Source organism: Vombatus ursinus, unplaced genomic scaffold, assembly GCF_900497805.2.
Source record: "Vombatus ursinus unplaced genomic scaffold, bare-nosed wombat genome assembly UNPS02010219.1, whole genome shotgun sequence".
NCBI lineage: Eukaryota > Metazoa > Chordata > Mammalia > Diprotodontia > Vombatidae > Vombatus > Vombatus ursinus.
Genome location: NW_020949997.1, coordinates 2,421,706 through 2,436,568, shown reverse-complemented (window position 1 = coordinate 2,436,568; position 14,863 = coordinate 2,421,706). Strand labels below are relative to the sequence as shown.

The following is a 14,863-nucleotide window of genomic DNA, read 5'->3' as shown; positions in this document are numbered from 1 at the left end:
CTACTTGTTGAATCCCCCATTGTATAACGTAGGTTCTTTGAGGATAGTGATTATTTTTGTTTTGTCTTTGTTCCTTGAAAGTAGTAGGTACTCATTCAACGCTTATTTAATTCAGTCTTAAATCTCTACAATCCACAAATTTCCAAACAAGCTTTTGTCATTTGCTGGGGTCTGTCTCCTAATACATTTTGTAGAGGAAGCTAGAGTGAATGCTGTTCTGGCATTTACTAGGATACTCTACTAGTATTTACTAGAACAAATATGGATCTGTCCAATAAAAGAGAGGAGGATAGCAGACCACCTCTCCTTCCCAGTGTTCCTGACTATCAACGACACCAGCATTTCCCTAGTCATCATGGATTGGAACCTTGGAGCCCCCTTTGACTCCATTCTGTCCATTCTTCATCCAGCTGTTCATCGAGGATTGCCAATTCTTCCTTTGAAATATCTCATCCTTTCTCTCTATTAATACAACCACAACTTGATTATATTTTCTAGGAAGGGAAAACAAGAATGCAGGCAAGTAACAAATGGCAAAGAAGAAATCAAAGGGCTCCAGGATTATATGAGAAAGGAGAAAAGTACTAATAACTGTGGAGGTCAGCAAAGGTTTAATAGAAGAATTGGTTAGGTCTTTTTTTAAATAATATTTTATTTTTCCCCAATTACATGTTAAAACAATATTTAGCATTTTTTTAAGTTTTGAGTTACAAATTCCATCCCTCTCTCTTTCCTTCCCCTCCCCCTTCCTTAACATGGTAAGCAATCTGATATAGGTTATACATGTGCAATCATGTAAAACGTTACCATATTATTCATTTTGTATAAGAGAATTTGAACAAAAAAAAGGAAGGGAAATATAGTATGCTTCAGTCTATATTCAGCCAATATCAGTTCTTACTCTGAAGGCAGATAGCATGTTTCATCATGAGTCCTTTGGGATTGTCTTAGATCAATATTGCTGAGAATAGCTGAGTCATTCACAGTTCTTCATTGTACTATATTATTGTTACTGTGTACAATGTTCTCCTGATTCTGCTCACTTCACTTTGCATCAGTTCTTATAAGTCTTTCCAAGTTTTTCTGAAATCATCCTGCTTGTCATCTTATAGCACAATAGTATTCTATTATTCTATTATTCTATTCATATACCACAACTTGTTCAGCCATTCCCCAACTGATGGGTATTCCCTTCCATTTCGAATTCTTAACCACCACAAAAAGAACTGCTATAAATATTTTTGTACAAATAAGTCATTGGCACTGAATCTTAAAGGAATATAAGGGATATGAAAGGCAAATATGAAGAGGGAGCTTATTCCAGATCTGAGGTATGGCTTGTGCAAATGCAGGAGGTGGGAAATGACATGTTGTGTGCTGGGAATCTCCAGTAGGCTAGTTTGGAACATAAAGTGCATGAAGAACATTAAGGTGAAACAGGGCTGGAAAGGTACAGTGAAACCACTAAAGAGGGCCTTAATTCTCAGGCTAAGGAGTTTATATTTTGTTCTAGAGACAATAGGAAGCCACTGAAGATTTTTTTCATAGGAGAATGACAAAAACAGTATCATGAAAACACATACTGTCTCTTGCTGTCTGATGTTGAATACTGATTATGTTTTGAGGGTACTTGAGAACTTTGAGAAGGTATTTAGGGGCAGGAGGAGAAATAGAAATAGTTGCTTTGCTTGAAGAGTTTACAATCTGGTCGGGGAACCAGGAAAATATTCATGCTGCTGGTCATACTGCGATGGAAAGAGCACTGATCTGCAGTGAGAGGGCCTGAGTTCACATTGCACCTCCAGTGCATACTACATATGTTACCTTGGTCAAGTCACTTACTTATCCCAGTTGGGCTTTAGTTTCCTCATCTATAAAATGAAAGGGTTAGACTACATGGCATCTGAAGCTCCTTTCAGCTGTGGAATTATAAGAGATTTCAGATAGTTTGGAGACTTAAAACAGAGAGATCAGTGAAGAGACCACCCTATTAAACCCTGGTACCTGGTGAACAAAGCCTGAATAACATGACCAAGGATCATAAGATTTAGTGCTGAAACAGACCTTTAGAAATAATTTAGTTCAATTCCATCATTTTACAGAAGAGGAATCTGAAGCGAGAGAGAATAAGGTCAAAGGCACAAGTGGAGGTTAGCTGTGAAATGGAGAATTGATACTTTCCTCTGAGATGGAATCTGATCCAGGAGGGTGAGTGGGGATAAATCAGATTGGAAAGATGTAACAGACAGAACCAACTGGATATGATGGTGACCTTGATGTTGAGAATAAAAGAGAAAGATAAAAAGATGGTGGGAAATTTGGAAGCCTTTGGTCTTTTCTGGCAGTAATGGGAAAATTGAGGTGAGCTAATGGCTTAGTAATGAGCAGCTACATGGTGAGGTGGATAGAGTGCCTGATCTGGAGTCAGGAAAACCTGAGTTCAAATCTGGCCTCAGACACTTACTAGCTGTATGACCCTGGGCAAGTCACTTAATCTTTTTTGCCTCAGTGTTCTCATCTATAAAATGAGCTGGAGAAGGAAATGACAAACCACTCCAGTATATTTGTCAAGAAAACTCCAAATAGGGTCACAAAGAATCAGACACAACTCCAAACAACTAAACAACAACAAATAGTTTAGCAGAAATTATAGTGAGCTCTAATAGTGACATGGTAAGCTTTAGGCATCCTCGTGGATATCCAATGGAAATATCAGGTATTGAAGTGTTACAAAGCTGGAATTAGTGTCATTAGGTCAGAAGCAGAGGGACATTTAGAAGTCTTCTCTGAACAGTTAATCATTTAAACTGTGACTGGATAAATCCCTTCAGAAGTTATAGAAATATAGAAATAATCATAGCTAAGTCTGAACCTTGATATATGGCAGTGGTCAAGGAAAAGATGAGGAATCAATGAAAGAGATAGAGAAGTAGTGGCCAGAGAGGCTTGAGATGCACAGCATGCCAGACAACCAAGATTAGAAAGCCTGTTGAGGAGAAGACATTGGTCAACAGAGTCAGAGAAAGTAGAGATAATGAGGACCCCAGTGTTTGCCAAGGAGAGGTGCTGATTATTCTGGAGCATCCCAGGCCCTTAATTCACACTAACAGGCCCCAAAACAGAAATAGGGCCAGTGAAAGTGAAATCAAGGACGGCAGTGGGATGGCACAAATAGAAGACAGGGTAAGGGCTGGAATTAAGAAATGGCCTCACCAGGTATACATTTGTAATGGTGGCCCCTGGGTGAGTAGACCCTATTTCAAAGCTACAAGCTCATTCTCTTTTTCCTGATGTCACTTAATACCACATCCGAAGAATAGAAGGAAGCTGATTGGCATTAAAATGATTGGTGTTGCTTCCTGTTGACTCTTGTAAACGCTCCGAGAGAATTGGCCAATTCGGAGCCAGGTGGTTGGATAGCACTTTGGCACTGTTAGCCTCATGTTGTCCCACTTTGTTTAGAAAAACACAATCTTTTTCATCCTAGCTTAGTGAGCAAAACCTCACTTCCAAGTTATATTCAAGGGCTCAGCAAAATGTCAAGTGCTGTAGAAATGCTTGATAATAAACCCAGGTCCTGTTGGGTAAACTTGAGGCTTTTCACACCAGTCCTCCCTGCTCATCTTGACAAGTGGCAATCAGAGTTGTGGATAGGAAGAGCATAAGGAGATGGGAATGTGCTATTGAGGAAAGAGTCCAGAGAATCCTTGGTTAGAGAGAGGGCCTGTAAAGGGAAACACGTGACTAGACTGCTCTAGCTCCTTTGGGGAGCACCTGTCTGGAGAATTCCCTAGGGCTAAGACAGAATCTAGAGGTGGGTCGCTGGGCCAAGACAGGAAAGTGCCTGACAGCTATGGCAGAATCTGGGAGCTGGAGGACAAGATTCTGCCAGTCAGTGTCATAAGTGCTGCTGTGCTGTGAGCTTATTGCATTTATGGGGTAAAGGAGGATGAAGAGTTGAGGTGACAAATTATGATCCTGGCTGACCGTAAGATGATGATGGTGCCCTTGATAGACGTAGGGGGATTGGAGAAAGAAGTACCAAGGTAATGAATATTTTGGATGCAAAAACTTTCAGTGGTTTGCTACTATGTCATAATTTAGTTCAGAATTTCTTTAGTGGAAGAGGTACTCACAGTGACAAAATCAAATCTCCCAAAGTATGAAACTAAGTTATGTATGTAGGCGTGCATTTGTGTATACGCATATATCCATATATCATCTCTCTACTGTTAGAACCATGAGAACATATCTTATACCTCTCTATCTCCTCCTACACAGAAGGCACTTAAAATACATTGAATTGAACTAAATATTTTAATAATAATAATAGCTAACTTTATATAGTGCTTACTTTGTGCCAGGCACTGTGCTAAGAGCTTTACAATTATTTTCTCATTTGATCCTTTCAACAACCCCAGGAAGTTAGATGCTATCGTTATCCTCATTTTACAAATGAGGAAACTGAGGTAAATAGAGGTTAAGTGACTTGCCCAGGGTCACACAGCTAGTAAGTGTCTGAGGCTGGATCTGAACTCAGATATTCCTGACTCCAGGCCCAGAGCTCTATCCACTGTACCACCTAGTTTATTCATTATCAGAAGCATAGGATGAAAATATTATAAATCCATACTCATTAAGTTAACATTATATAGAAGACTAACATTACCAAAGTCAGATATCTCCAATCTTTAAGCCTTAAGGGGTAAATTTTTTCTTGAAAAAAAACTGGTTTTTTTTTCAATTAACAAGTATTTATTTTCTGTCTTTCCTTCTCTGTCTTGAACAACAACAAAAAAAAAACCACAAAAACCCTTTTGTAACAAATATGCATAGTCTAGCAAAGCAGATTCCCTCATTGTGCAAAAATGTATGTGTCATTCTGAATTTTTGGTCCATTACCTCTCTGTGGGTAGCACGGTTCATCTTTGGTCTTCAGGAATCATGATTTTTAATTGCGTTCATCAGAGTTTTCTAGTCTTTCGAAGTTGCTTTTTTTTTTTATAATTGTATAAATTGTTCCTTTGGTTCTGCTGACTTTATTCTGCATCAGTTCATAGAAGTCTTCTAATTATTCTCTGAAACTATATTCCATCATTTCTTATGGTACAGCATTAGCCCATTACATTCTTATACTATGATTTGTTTAGCCATTCTTCAATAGATGATTATGCCCCTTAGTTTCCAGTTTTTTGCTACTACAAAAAGAGTTGCTATAAATATTTTGGTACAGATATGTCCTTTTCCTCTTTCTTCAATCTGTTGAGGGTATATGCTTAATAGACCCAGTGATACATCTTAGTGACTCTGGGGGCATAGTTCCAAATTGCTTTTTAGCATGACTGGACCAAGGCCCAGCTCCACCAGCAGTGCATAATTAGTGTGACTGTTTTCCCAGAGTCCCTCAAGCTTCTTTGATCACCTTTGCCAATCTAATGAAAGTGTGGTAGAACCATAGGTTTACCTTAGTTTAATTTGCTCTAATTATTAATGATTTTGAGCATTTTGTACAATTGTTGATAACTTGGATTTCTACCTTTAAAAATTACTTGTTCATATTATTTGACCCTTTATCTGTTGGGGAAATGGCTCTTTTTTTCATGTATTTGAATTACTTACTTATATGTCTTAGATCTGACACCTTTATCGGAGAAACTTGCTGCAAAGATTTTTTTACAGTTATTTGTTACCCTTCTAATTTTAACTGTATTTGGTTAAAACTTTTAAATTTTGTATAACCAAAATTGTCCATTTTATCTTCTGTGATCCTCTCTATTATTTGTTTGGTCATGAACTCTTTCTCTCTTCATACATCTTAAAGGCAATTTCTTCCTCAGTCCTCTAATTTGCTAATGATATAACTTTTTGTGTCTAAGCCATGTATCCATTTGGAGTTTGTCTTAGTGTATGGTGTGAGATACTCATCTATACCTAGTTTCTGCCAAACTGTTCTCCAGTTTTACCAACAGTTTTTGTTGAATAAGTGCTTCCTTACTCACCAATAACTGGGATCTATGGATTTATTGAACACAATACTACAATGTTTGTTTGCTTCTGTATGTTATGTTCCTAATCTCTTCCCCTGATTAATCTCTCTTGTTTTAATCATTATGTTTTGATGAATACTACTTTGGGGTGTACTTTGAGCTCTGGTTCAGTGAGGCCTTTCCCACTTCTCTTTTTTTCATCATTTCTCTTGAGATTCTTGACTTTTTGTTCTTCCACATGAATTTCCTTGCTCTCTAAAGTAATCAATTGATTGTTTGATTGGTACAGCACTAAATAAATAAGTTAATTTAAGTAGTATTGTCATTTTTATTATATTGGTTTGACCTCATGAGCAATTAACATTTCCTCAGTTATTTAGATCTAGTTTTTGTAGTTTCATTCATGTAGTTTCTTGGTACATATTAATAAACAGACTCCCAAATATTACACATTCTGTAGTTATTTTTGATGGAATGACTCTTTCTATCTCTTCCTCCTCAGCCTTTTTGATGATAAATAGGAATTCATATTATTTATATGGATTCATTTTATATTCTGCAATTTGGCTGAATTTCAGTTAATTTTAGTTGACTTCTTTTTTCCTTTTAGGTTTCATATTAGGTAGACTCTTAAGGAGTGTGAACATTAGGGAGCTATTGGCTAGATTATAAGAATCTGAGCAATGGCTAGATTGTAAGAATCTGAGCCAATTTTAGTTGACTTTTTAAGGTTCTCTATATAGACCATCATATCGTTTGCAAAAAAAAAAAACATTTTGTTTATTCTTTGCCTATGCTCATCATATCAATTTCTCTTTCTTGTTTTGCTGCTATGGTTAGTATTTCTAACACAATGTTAAAATATAGTGATAATAGTAGGTTTCCTTGATTTACCTCAATCTTATTGGAAAGGCCTCTAACTTTCCTACATTTTACAAGTAATGTTTGCTCTTGATTTTAAATAAATATTATATATTATATTAAAGAAAAAATTCATTTATTCTTATGCATTATAGAGTTTTTAACAGAAATGGATATGGATTTTTTCAAAAATCTTTTTAGCTTTGATTTATATAATCATATGGGTTTTTTATTATAATTTATGTTACTAATACGATCTATTATAGTGTGTATAGTCTTCCATATACTAAACCAACGTAGCATTCCTGGTAGAAATGCCACCCAACCTTTTTCATATGTTGTCAATATATAGCCTATTTGCCAGTGGTAAATTTTTCTTTTTCTTTTTCTTTCTTTCTTTCTTTTTTTTTTTTGGTGAAGCAATTGGGATTAAGTGACTTGCCCAGGGTCACACAGCTAGTAAGTGTTATGTGTCTGAGGCTAGATTTGAATTCAGGTCCTCCTGATTCCAGGGCCAGTGCTCTATCTACTGCACCACCTAGCTGCCCCCCAGTGGTAAATTTTTCAAACCAATTTCTCCTGCCATACTCCTGTAGGGAGTGGTGCTTTCTTCCCTGAGCTGCTCAGGGACTTGTCAAATAATTCCTGCCTCTTCCCCCTAACTTTGAGACTTCAGAGTCAAAAATCTTCCCTCAATCATTGTGATTCTAAGGCTTTAGAGAAATGAAAAAAAAAATCTTCTACCAAAATAAATGTTGGGGATACCTGCCCTAAGTACCCACAAAATTACCATACACTGAGAGAAAAAAGCCATAGCAATGAAGAGAACCAAGTATTGTTTTATATACTTACTTTTTGGTTTTACATATTTACCTGTATATTTATCTTAAATATATAATTATTTTTATATTTTCACTCAACAAATATTAATTGTCTTACTGTGTACCTCTTGTTGCCTTCTTGATTTCTTTCTATACCATTCGGTTCTTAAAAGCTACACTAGTAGCAACTTAGTAGTAGTACTAAGTAGTAGGACTCTTAACCAGTCCTACCAAGCTGAAAAGGCTCTAAGTATTGATTACCCAGGGAAACCCTGGAAAAGTGGCTTATCTAAGGATCAGACTAGCCAAGTTTGAAGAGGCTCATCACTGGAAAGCTGAAGTGATTTAAGTTTTCAGTCAGGGTAGTTCATGATGGCCTTAGTAAGGCATAGAGGGGTGGAGATCCACATTGGGAGGGTGTGTCCACGCCAGTGAAATCACAGATCCTTTAAATTTTGAAGGATAGTGATGATGGTTGGACTTGAACAAAAAGTTGTAACAAGGGTTTTGTGATCTCTCCTTGATGACCTTTAAGTAGATTTAAGATTATTCACTGTGGGCAACCTGGAAGATAGGTTGTTGTGAGCACAGGATTTCACAATTGTAAAGCCATACTCTATAAATATGGTCTATTATCTCCCCAGTACATGAAGCCAGGACTGTCAACCTACATATTTCACAACCTGGCTAGTTTGAAAGTTGACTGCTTATAAATTTGGCTTTACAGAAACGTGGAATGTCAGAGCTGGAAGGCGCCTTAAAGGTCACATCCAACCACCTTATTTTCAAACAAAAACACTGAAGCCCATTGAGGTGGAAAGACTTGTCCATGGCCAAACATCTAATTCATTGAAGGCTTCTATATGTTCACTCTGTCCTAGATCATTCTGGCACTGCTTCATTGAGCAGTCATGTCATTACTAAGCAGCTCTTCCCTCAGTTTTCTTATACATGTAAGCTTTAACAGTTGGATTTTAGGAGCTAGGGGACATGGGTTCAAATTCCAGCTTTGCTCCTTACTAGCTGTGTGATCTTGAGCAAATTACTTGACTTTTCTGTGCCTTGGTTTCTTCCTCAGTAAAATGGGGGTCATCATAGATTAGAGTCGGAAGGAATGTTGGGATCTCATCCAGTCCAATCCTTTCATTTTACAGATGGGAAAACTGAGACCCAGAAAGATCAAGATACCCAAGATAACAGGCAGCAGCATTGCCAGGATTCGGACTCAGGTCCTCTCATTCCAAAATTGATACTCTGTACTACCTTGATCTTAGGATTATTTCAAAGATTAAATGAGATAATTCATATAAAGTATTTTGTAAACTTTAAAGACTATAAATATCAGAAGACATGAATTCAGATCCTCTGATCTTAAGCAAATTATTTAACCTTCCTGAACCTTAGGGTCCTGATCTATGAAATGAGGATAATAATATATTTATTGCCTACCTCCCAAGATTGTTATGAGAATCAAATGAAATAATTCATGTAAAGTATTTTACGTGTAAAAACTCTATTAATGTCAGCTACTCTGGTGATGATGACAGTGATTAACAAACTACTCTCTCTTAACAGGTCCTTACAGAAAGTGGCTATGGTGCAATTACAACTGATATCCAAGAGGGTCAAGAATTCTATTATGCTGAAGATTACCATCAACAGTACCTAAGCAAGAATCCCAATGGATACTGTGGTCTGGGAGGCACAGGAGTTTCCTGTCCTATTGGAATTAAAAATTAGTCAATGCCCATATGATGGCATTGAGCTTGCATTTGCTAATGGCACTGCTATAGGGTAATTGACCAGAGGCATAGCTTTCAAATTCTGGCTCTATAAGGGGTTTCTAAACAAATTAAATACAATGATGCCCTGATATGATGTGAATATCTCACGTTGAATTCTAATAGTAGCTGAATTTATGTGATTATTGGAGCTACACTTTCTGGTATGGGATGCTAATTAAGATGATTAAGCCTAAAATGTGAGCAGTTTCTATCTTCTGAGAGAAGGAGGGAATGCAAGGGAGAGGGTGATAGGAAGTTGTTTCTGGTGGGAAAATCTTTACTACTGCCCTGGCCTAGGCAACATGCATTCTTCTTTATCCTGTGCCATCAGATTTGTAATCATTTGTGACCATAATGACATGTTTACAGAAATATTTCTCTGTACTGAATACAGAAGGGTAGTTCTGCAAGAATAGAGCCAGCAGAGCTTTTGATGCCTGTTACAGGCTTCCTCATGGCAATAGAAAGATCCAAATCTGCTTTATGGATTATGATGCTTTGCTTATAGCAATGAGAAAGGTAGCAAATGCATAATCTAATAAAAGTTTGTAGTCTGAATAAAACCAACCTGATGTTTAGCTTGCTTTTTTACCTGTTTCAATGTATTGTCTCAATGAATTTTAAGATGAATTTGCATCCTTTAAAGAAATGAACAGCAAAACAACACAGGCAATCACACACCTCTCATCACTTTCCCTAAAGACAAAAATCAATATGATTGAAAGTTTGGAAAATATAGTGTACACCTCAAGGATTTACATAGGAATTTTTCACTAATGGGGTTACAGAAGGCATGAAGATGTAGAGCCTCCACTTCCTCTCCCTCTTTGCACCAAGGAGATTGGCTAGTGAAATAGCCATTCGGCATCAGGCCAGCCAGAGATGGATTGAAAGGGTTTAGTTGTGGCTGAAGGATTTCCTTCAGGACCTGGCCATCTCCAAACACTCTAGTGTGGCCATAATACTGGGACAGCCTACAACACCTTGCGTTCCATTTGTAATTCTTCCAAATGTTGTACCTCCCACAGCTCTTATTTTCATGATTTCAATTTTCACTGACTATAGAGGAGGGAAGAATGTTAATTCATAGGTAAATTTTATAGTGGTGCAGTGTAGTAGCAGATAGAGTAGTTGGGTTGGGATCAGAATAGAATCCAAATCCCACTTCTTACACTTTCTAGCTATATGATTTCACCTCTCTGTGTCAGAGGCAGGAGTTCCCAAAGACTTACCTAAAAAGTCATAAATGAGTTGTGTTTGCCTCTTTGGGGAGGATTCTCACATTAGGAATTCCTTACGTGGTTGAATTTGTATCCTAGTTAGACTTAAATCACATTTCTAGATGTGAAAGGCAGAAATTTAGATTAATAATAATAACTGACACTTATAGTGCTTTGTTTGCAAAGTACTATATTCGAGCCTCATGACAACACAGGTTGTTGACGGAGGTGCTCTAGGAATATTTTCTCTGTTTTACAGGTCTAGAAACTGAGACTCAGCAAAGTTAAATAACTAATCCGTGGTTATCCAGCTAAGAAGTGTTGGAGGTAGGACTCAGATTCAGTTCTTTCTGAGTCTAAAGTCCAACATTCAAACATCAGTGGTGGAAGTTCTATGGGAATCTTCCATGTGAGGAAACCCTGTCTGTCCTATATGCCCTATCGTAGACATTATTGTTTTACGTGACTATTCAAGGTTCCCTCCTGCCTACTGTTTCAACAACTCAAATCATTCTTGTTACTTAAGGACTCTATTCAAGTAAGGTCAGAAAGAAACATAGAAAAGCAGGGCACCTTTAAAAATTACATGTTGAATTTATTATATACTTAAAAGGAAAAGCAAACTGTACATAATAGAGATCCACAATTCCATGTACAACCTTTTTTTCCCCCTTGTTCTAGTATTTGTATGGAAAACTCCTTTTATTTGGGATTTAAGTTCAGAATTTAAAAAAAAACATTTAAAATATTGCTTCCTAAAAGGAATAAAAAAATTTAAAAATAAACAATAAAATAAAATAATATTTTTAAAATCAGTGTGTTGACCACATCTAAAATCATCTTTGGCCTTGGTACAGTTTTCCTTAAGGCAGCATAAGCTAAGCCATTTATTTTAACATTAGCATGTCTGTGATATAGAAACAAGAGCAGAAATAGCATTCTCCCTATTCCCTAACAGTTTTATTACTAACTTAACCTCCAGTTAGTCAGAGAAGGGAATCCAACAAGTACCAGAGTCCTGAATCTCATACTTCAATGTGGTAGTTGCTTTGTTCTTTTAAAAATTTGGGGGGATGGAATAAAAAATTTAATTGCTATTTTTTGTGTTCAAATCCCCTTTACCTACAAAAATTCCTCACTTCTCCTATCCAAAGATCCATTCTCTATAACAAAAAATAGAAGAGAAAGAAGAAAAAAAAAACCTTTTCAACAAAAACTAATCACATCAACCACATCTAATAATATATGCAGTGTTTGGTATCCATAGCCCCCTTATCTCCAAAGAAAGGAGAATGGTGCATCGCTGCCTCTTCCTATCTCCTTTAGGGCCAAGCTTGGCTGTGAAAATTATAAAATGTTCGGTTTGAAGATTTGTTCTTTTTATTTACATTGTCGTCATTGTATATACGTCTTTTTGTATCAGCTCATCTAAGTCATCCCATATTTACAAAGCCTTTTTTTTTTCTTTTTGGTGAGGCATTTAGGGTTAAGTGACTTGCCCAGGGTCACACAGCTAGCATCAAGTGTCTCAGGTCGGATTTGAACTCAAGTCCTCCTGACTCCAAAGCCAGAGGTCTATCCACTGCACCACCTAGCTGCCCCTAAATCCTCTTACTTTACTGAGAAAATTGAGGCCATTCAATATGAGCTCCTTCCCTCTTCTTTCCTAGCCTTCATGTCAAAACCCACTCTCTTCTCCTTTCTCCCAGTCTCTGACACCGAAGTAGCCCTATTCCTTGCCAAGGTCAACTCCTCATCCCATCACCTCCAGTCTCCTCTAGCAGATTGCAACCTCAGTCAACCCTGCTCCCCACCCCCACCCCAATCTCTTCCCATCTACTGGTTTCTTCTCTACTGCCTTAAAACGTGCTCAAGTTTCTCATATCCTTAAAAACTTTCACTAGATAAAAAGAGAAATTCCACCCAAAATAACTGCAGACAATATAAACTGCTTGGAACTTTACCTGCCAATACAAACCCAGGGACTGTATGAACACAATTACAAAACACTCTTTACACAAATACATCCAGATTTAAACAATTGGAAAGATATTCATTGCTCACGGGTATGCTAAGCCAATATAATGAAAATGACAATTCTACCTAAGTTAATTTACTTATTCAGTGCCATACCAATCAGACTGTCAAAGAATTCTTTTATAGCACTAGAAACTAGGTCTCACACTTGAGACAAATGAAAGCCCAAGAGATACTTTCTGGGTAATTAATAATCAATTTATTAATTAGGCTGGTTGATGATAAATTGATGGTCAGTGGTTTTTCTTGGTAACCAAAGACAAAACCATGGAGATCACTGAATGCTTAAATATCTTTGGAAAAGGGTTGGTTTTCAGGTGAAATCTTTGGAAATAACCTTTGGAAAAGGGGGTCCCCCTGACAGTTAAAATTAACCCTGTTTGGTGAACAATTAACGAGGGGGTAGACTTTCAAATGAGGAGGTAAGTTGAAAGTCTTCAGCTCCTCCTCCTGAGAACATGGCTTGATCATGAAACTTAGCTGCCTCCAGCAATCTGGACAAAGGAATCCATCTCTATCCAGACCATTCTGGTTGGTTTTCTCCTAAACTCCAGTTGGTTCATTACCCTATACTCCAATTGAGGGGTACAAGGGCATAGACTTAATGCTTGAGGACTAGAATTCACCTAGAGTAGAGTCTCTTTATACTCTAAACAGAAGTAAGGTCTTCTGCTTGCATGGGGTCCTGCCCAGGATCGAGGAGCATTTTCCCAGAGGACTTGAGCAATCTCATCTATCAGGAATGTCTTTCAGAAGCTGACTGACTGGCCTACAAGGGTGTGGGCTCTGAGTAAGGAAATCAAAAGCCTGGATCTTAATTAATAACATGTTATTAATATAATAGAAAGTAATAATTTATCTCACACTGTATACCAAAAATAAGGTCAAAATGGATAAATGATTTAGACACGAAAGGTAATATATATAGATATAGATGAGGGAAGTGTTTATTTAGCTTTCCAAGACCTTGGTAACCTTGCCCCCACCTCACCTCTCAAGCAAGCTCGTTGTTCATTACTCCCCCTCATGCTCTGCAGTCCAGCCATGTTGGATGTTTCTCTGTTCTTCCCGCAGGACACTTCATATCCTGCCTCCATACCTCGCTTCCATTCTCAAAATCACTCTCTTCCTTCAAGACACAGCTCAACCCTGATCCCCTCAAATGCTAATACCCTTCCTCTCAAACTCTCTTGTGTTTAACTACTTTGTGTTAATTTTCTTTATATACAAATATATTCTGTATATAATTTATAGGTACATATTATTGTTTACATATCAATCCTTGTTGTGCTCCCCCACTAAGATGTAATCTTCTTGCAAGTGGGAATTGTTTCATTCATTCCTAGCACAGTGCCTGGTCATCCACTGCATCCCAGTCCATCACCAGTCATCTGACTTTTGTCCTGCCACTGGACTTTGATGGCTTTGGAAGAGAGAACGAAGCTGACCACTGTTCAACCCTCCCTCACCTAAATCCAGTTCATATCCAACTAAATTAATTAAATTTATCCAATTATCCAATTAAATTAATTAAATTTATCCAATCCAATTAAATCCAAGTCATCACTCCATAATGTGATTGGTCCTCTTCAAACAAGGGACTGCAACAACAGTGCCTAACACAGAGTAGAAAATTAATATTTATTTGATTGAAAAGCATTTATATATACCCTATCATACTTAATGCTCACAACAACTCTGTGAGGTAGGTAATAAAAATATTCTAATTACCTTTTGTGTGTGAGGAAACTGAGTCTCAAAAAGGTTATGTAATTTGCTGAAGGTCACAAAGTTAGCAACACCACAGGAGGATCTCCAACCCACTCTCTTCTTTCAGATTCAGTGCTCTTTAAACTACCTCTCTTAAAAATTTGACCCACCTTCCTGGACCCTGCTTTAAACACCAGACTCTACTGTGACCTCAGCAGTTGTGAATAGAAAAGCAGGTGATGTCATATAAGGCTGGTGAAAGACTGATCTCTCAAATTTATGAAATGCCTGCAAGGTTACTCCATTTGGCTTTCCAGACATCCACAACTCCCCCAGACTCTGCTAATTGTACAAGGAAATGAGAAGACTGCGAAACTGAACCACAATGTTGTTGCTGCCAATGTTTTTTTACCTTGCATTGTTGGAAAGTACTTTGGGACGAA

At 37.4% G+C, this 14,863-nt stretch overlaps 1 protein-coding gene across 1 annotated transcript in view; it reads left to right on the top strand.

Moving 5' to 3' along the window:
- The window catches only part of MSRA (methionine sulfoxide reductase A), a 544,359-nt gene extending 534,339 nt beyond the window's left edge, over positions 1–10,020 (top strand). The window contains exon 6 of the mRNA XM_027853894.1: positions 9,245–10,020. Within this exon, the coding sequence (XP_027709695.1) occupies positions 9,245–9,409 (165 nt within the window). The 3' untranslated portion in view covers positions 9,410–10,020. The remainder of the gene's footprint in view (positions 1–9,244) is intronic.
- Positions 10,021–14,863: the final 4,843 nt, after the last annotated feature.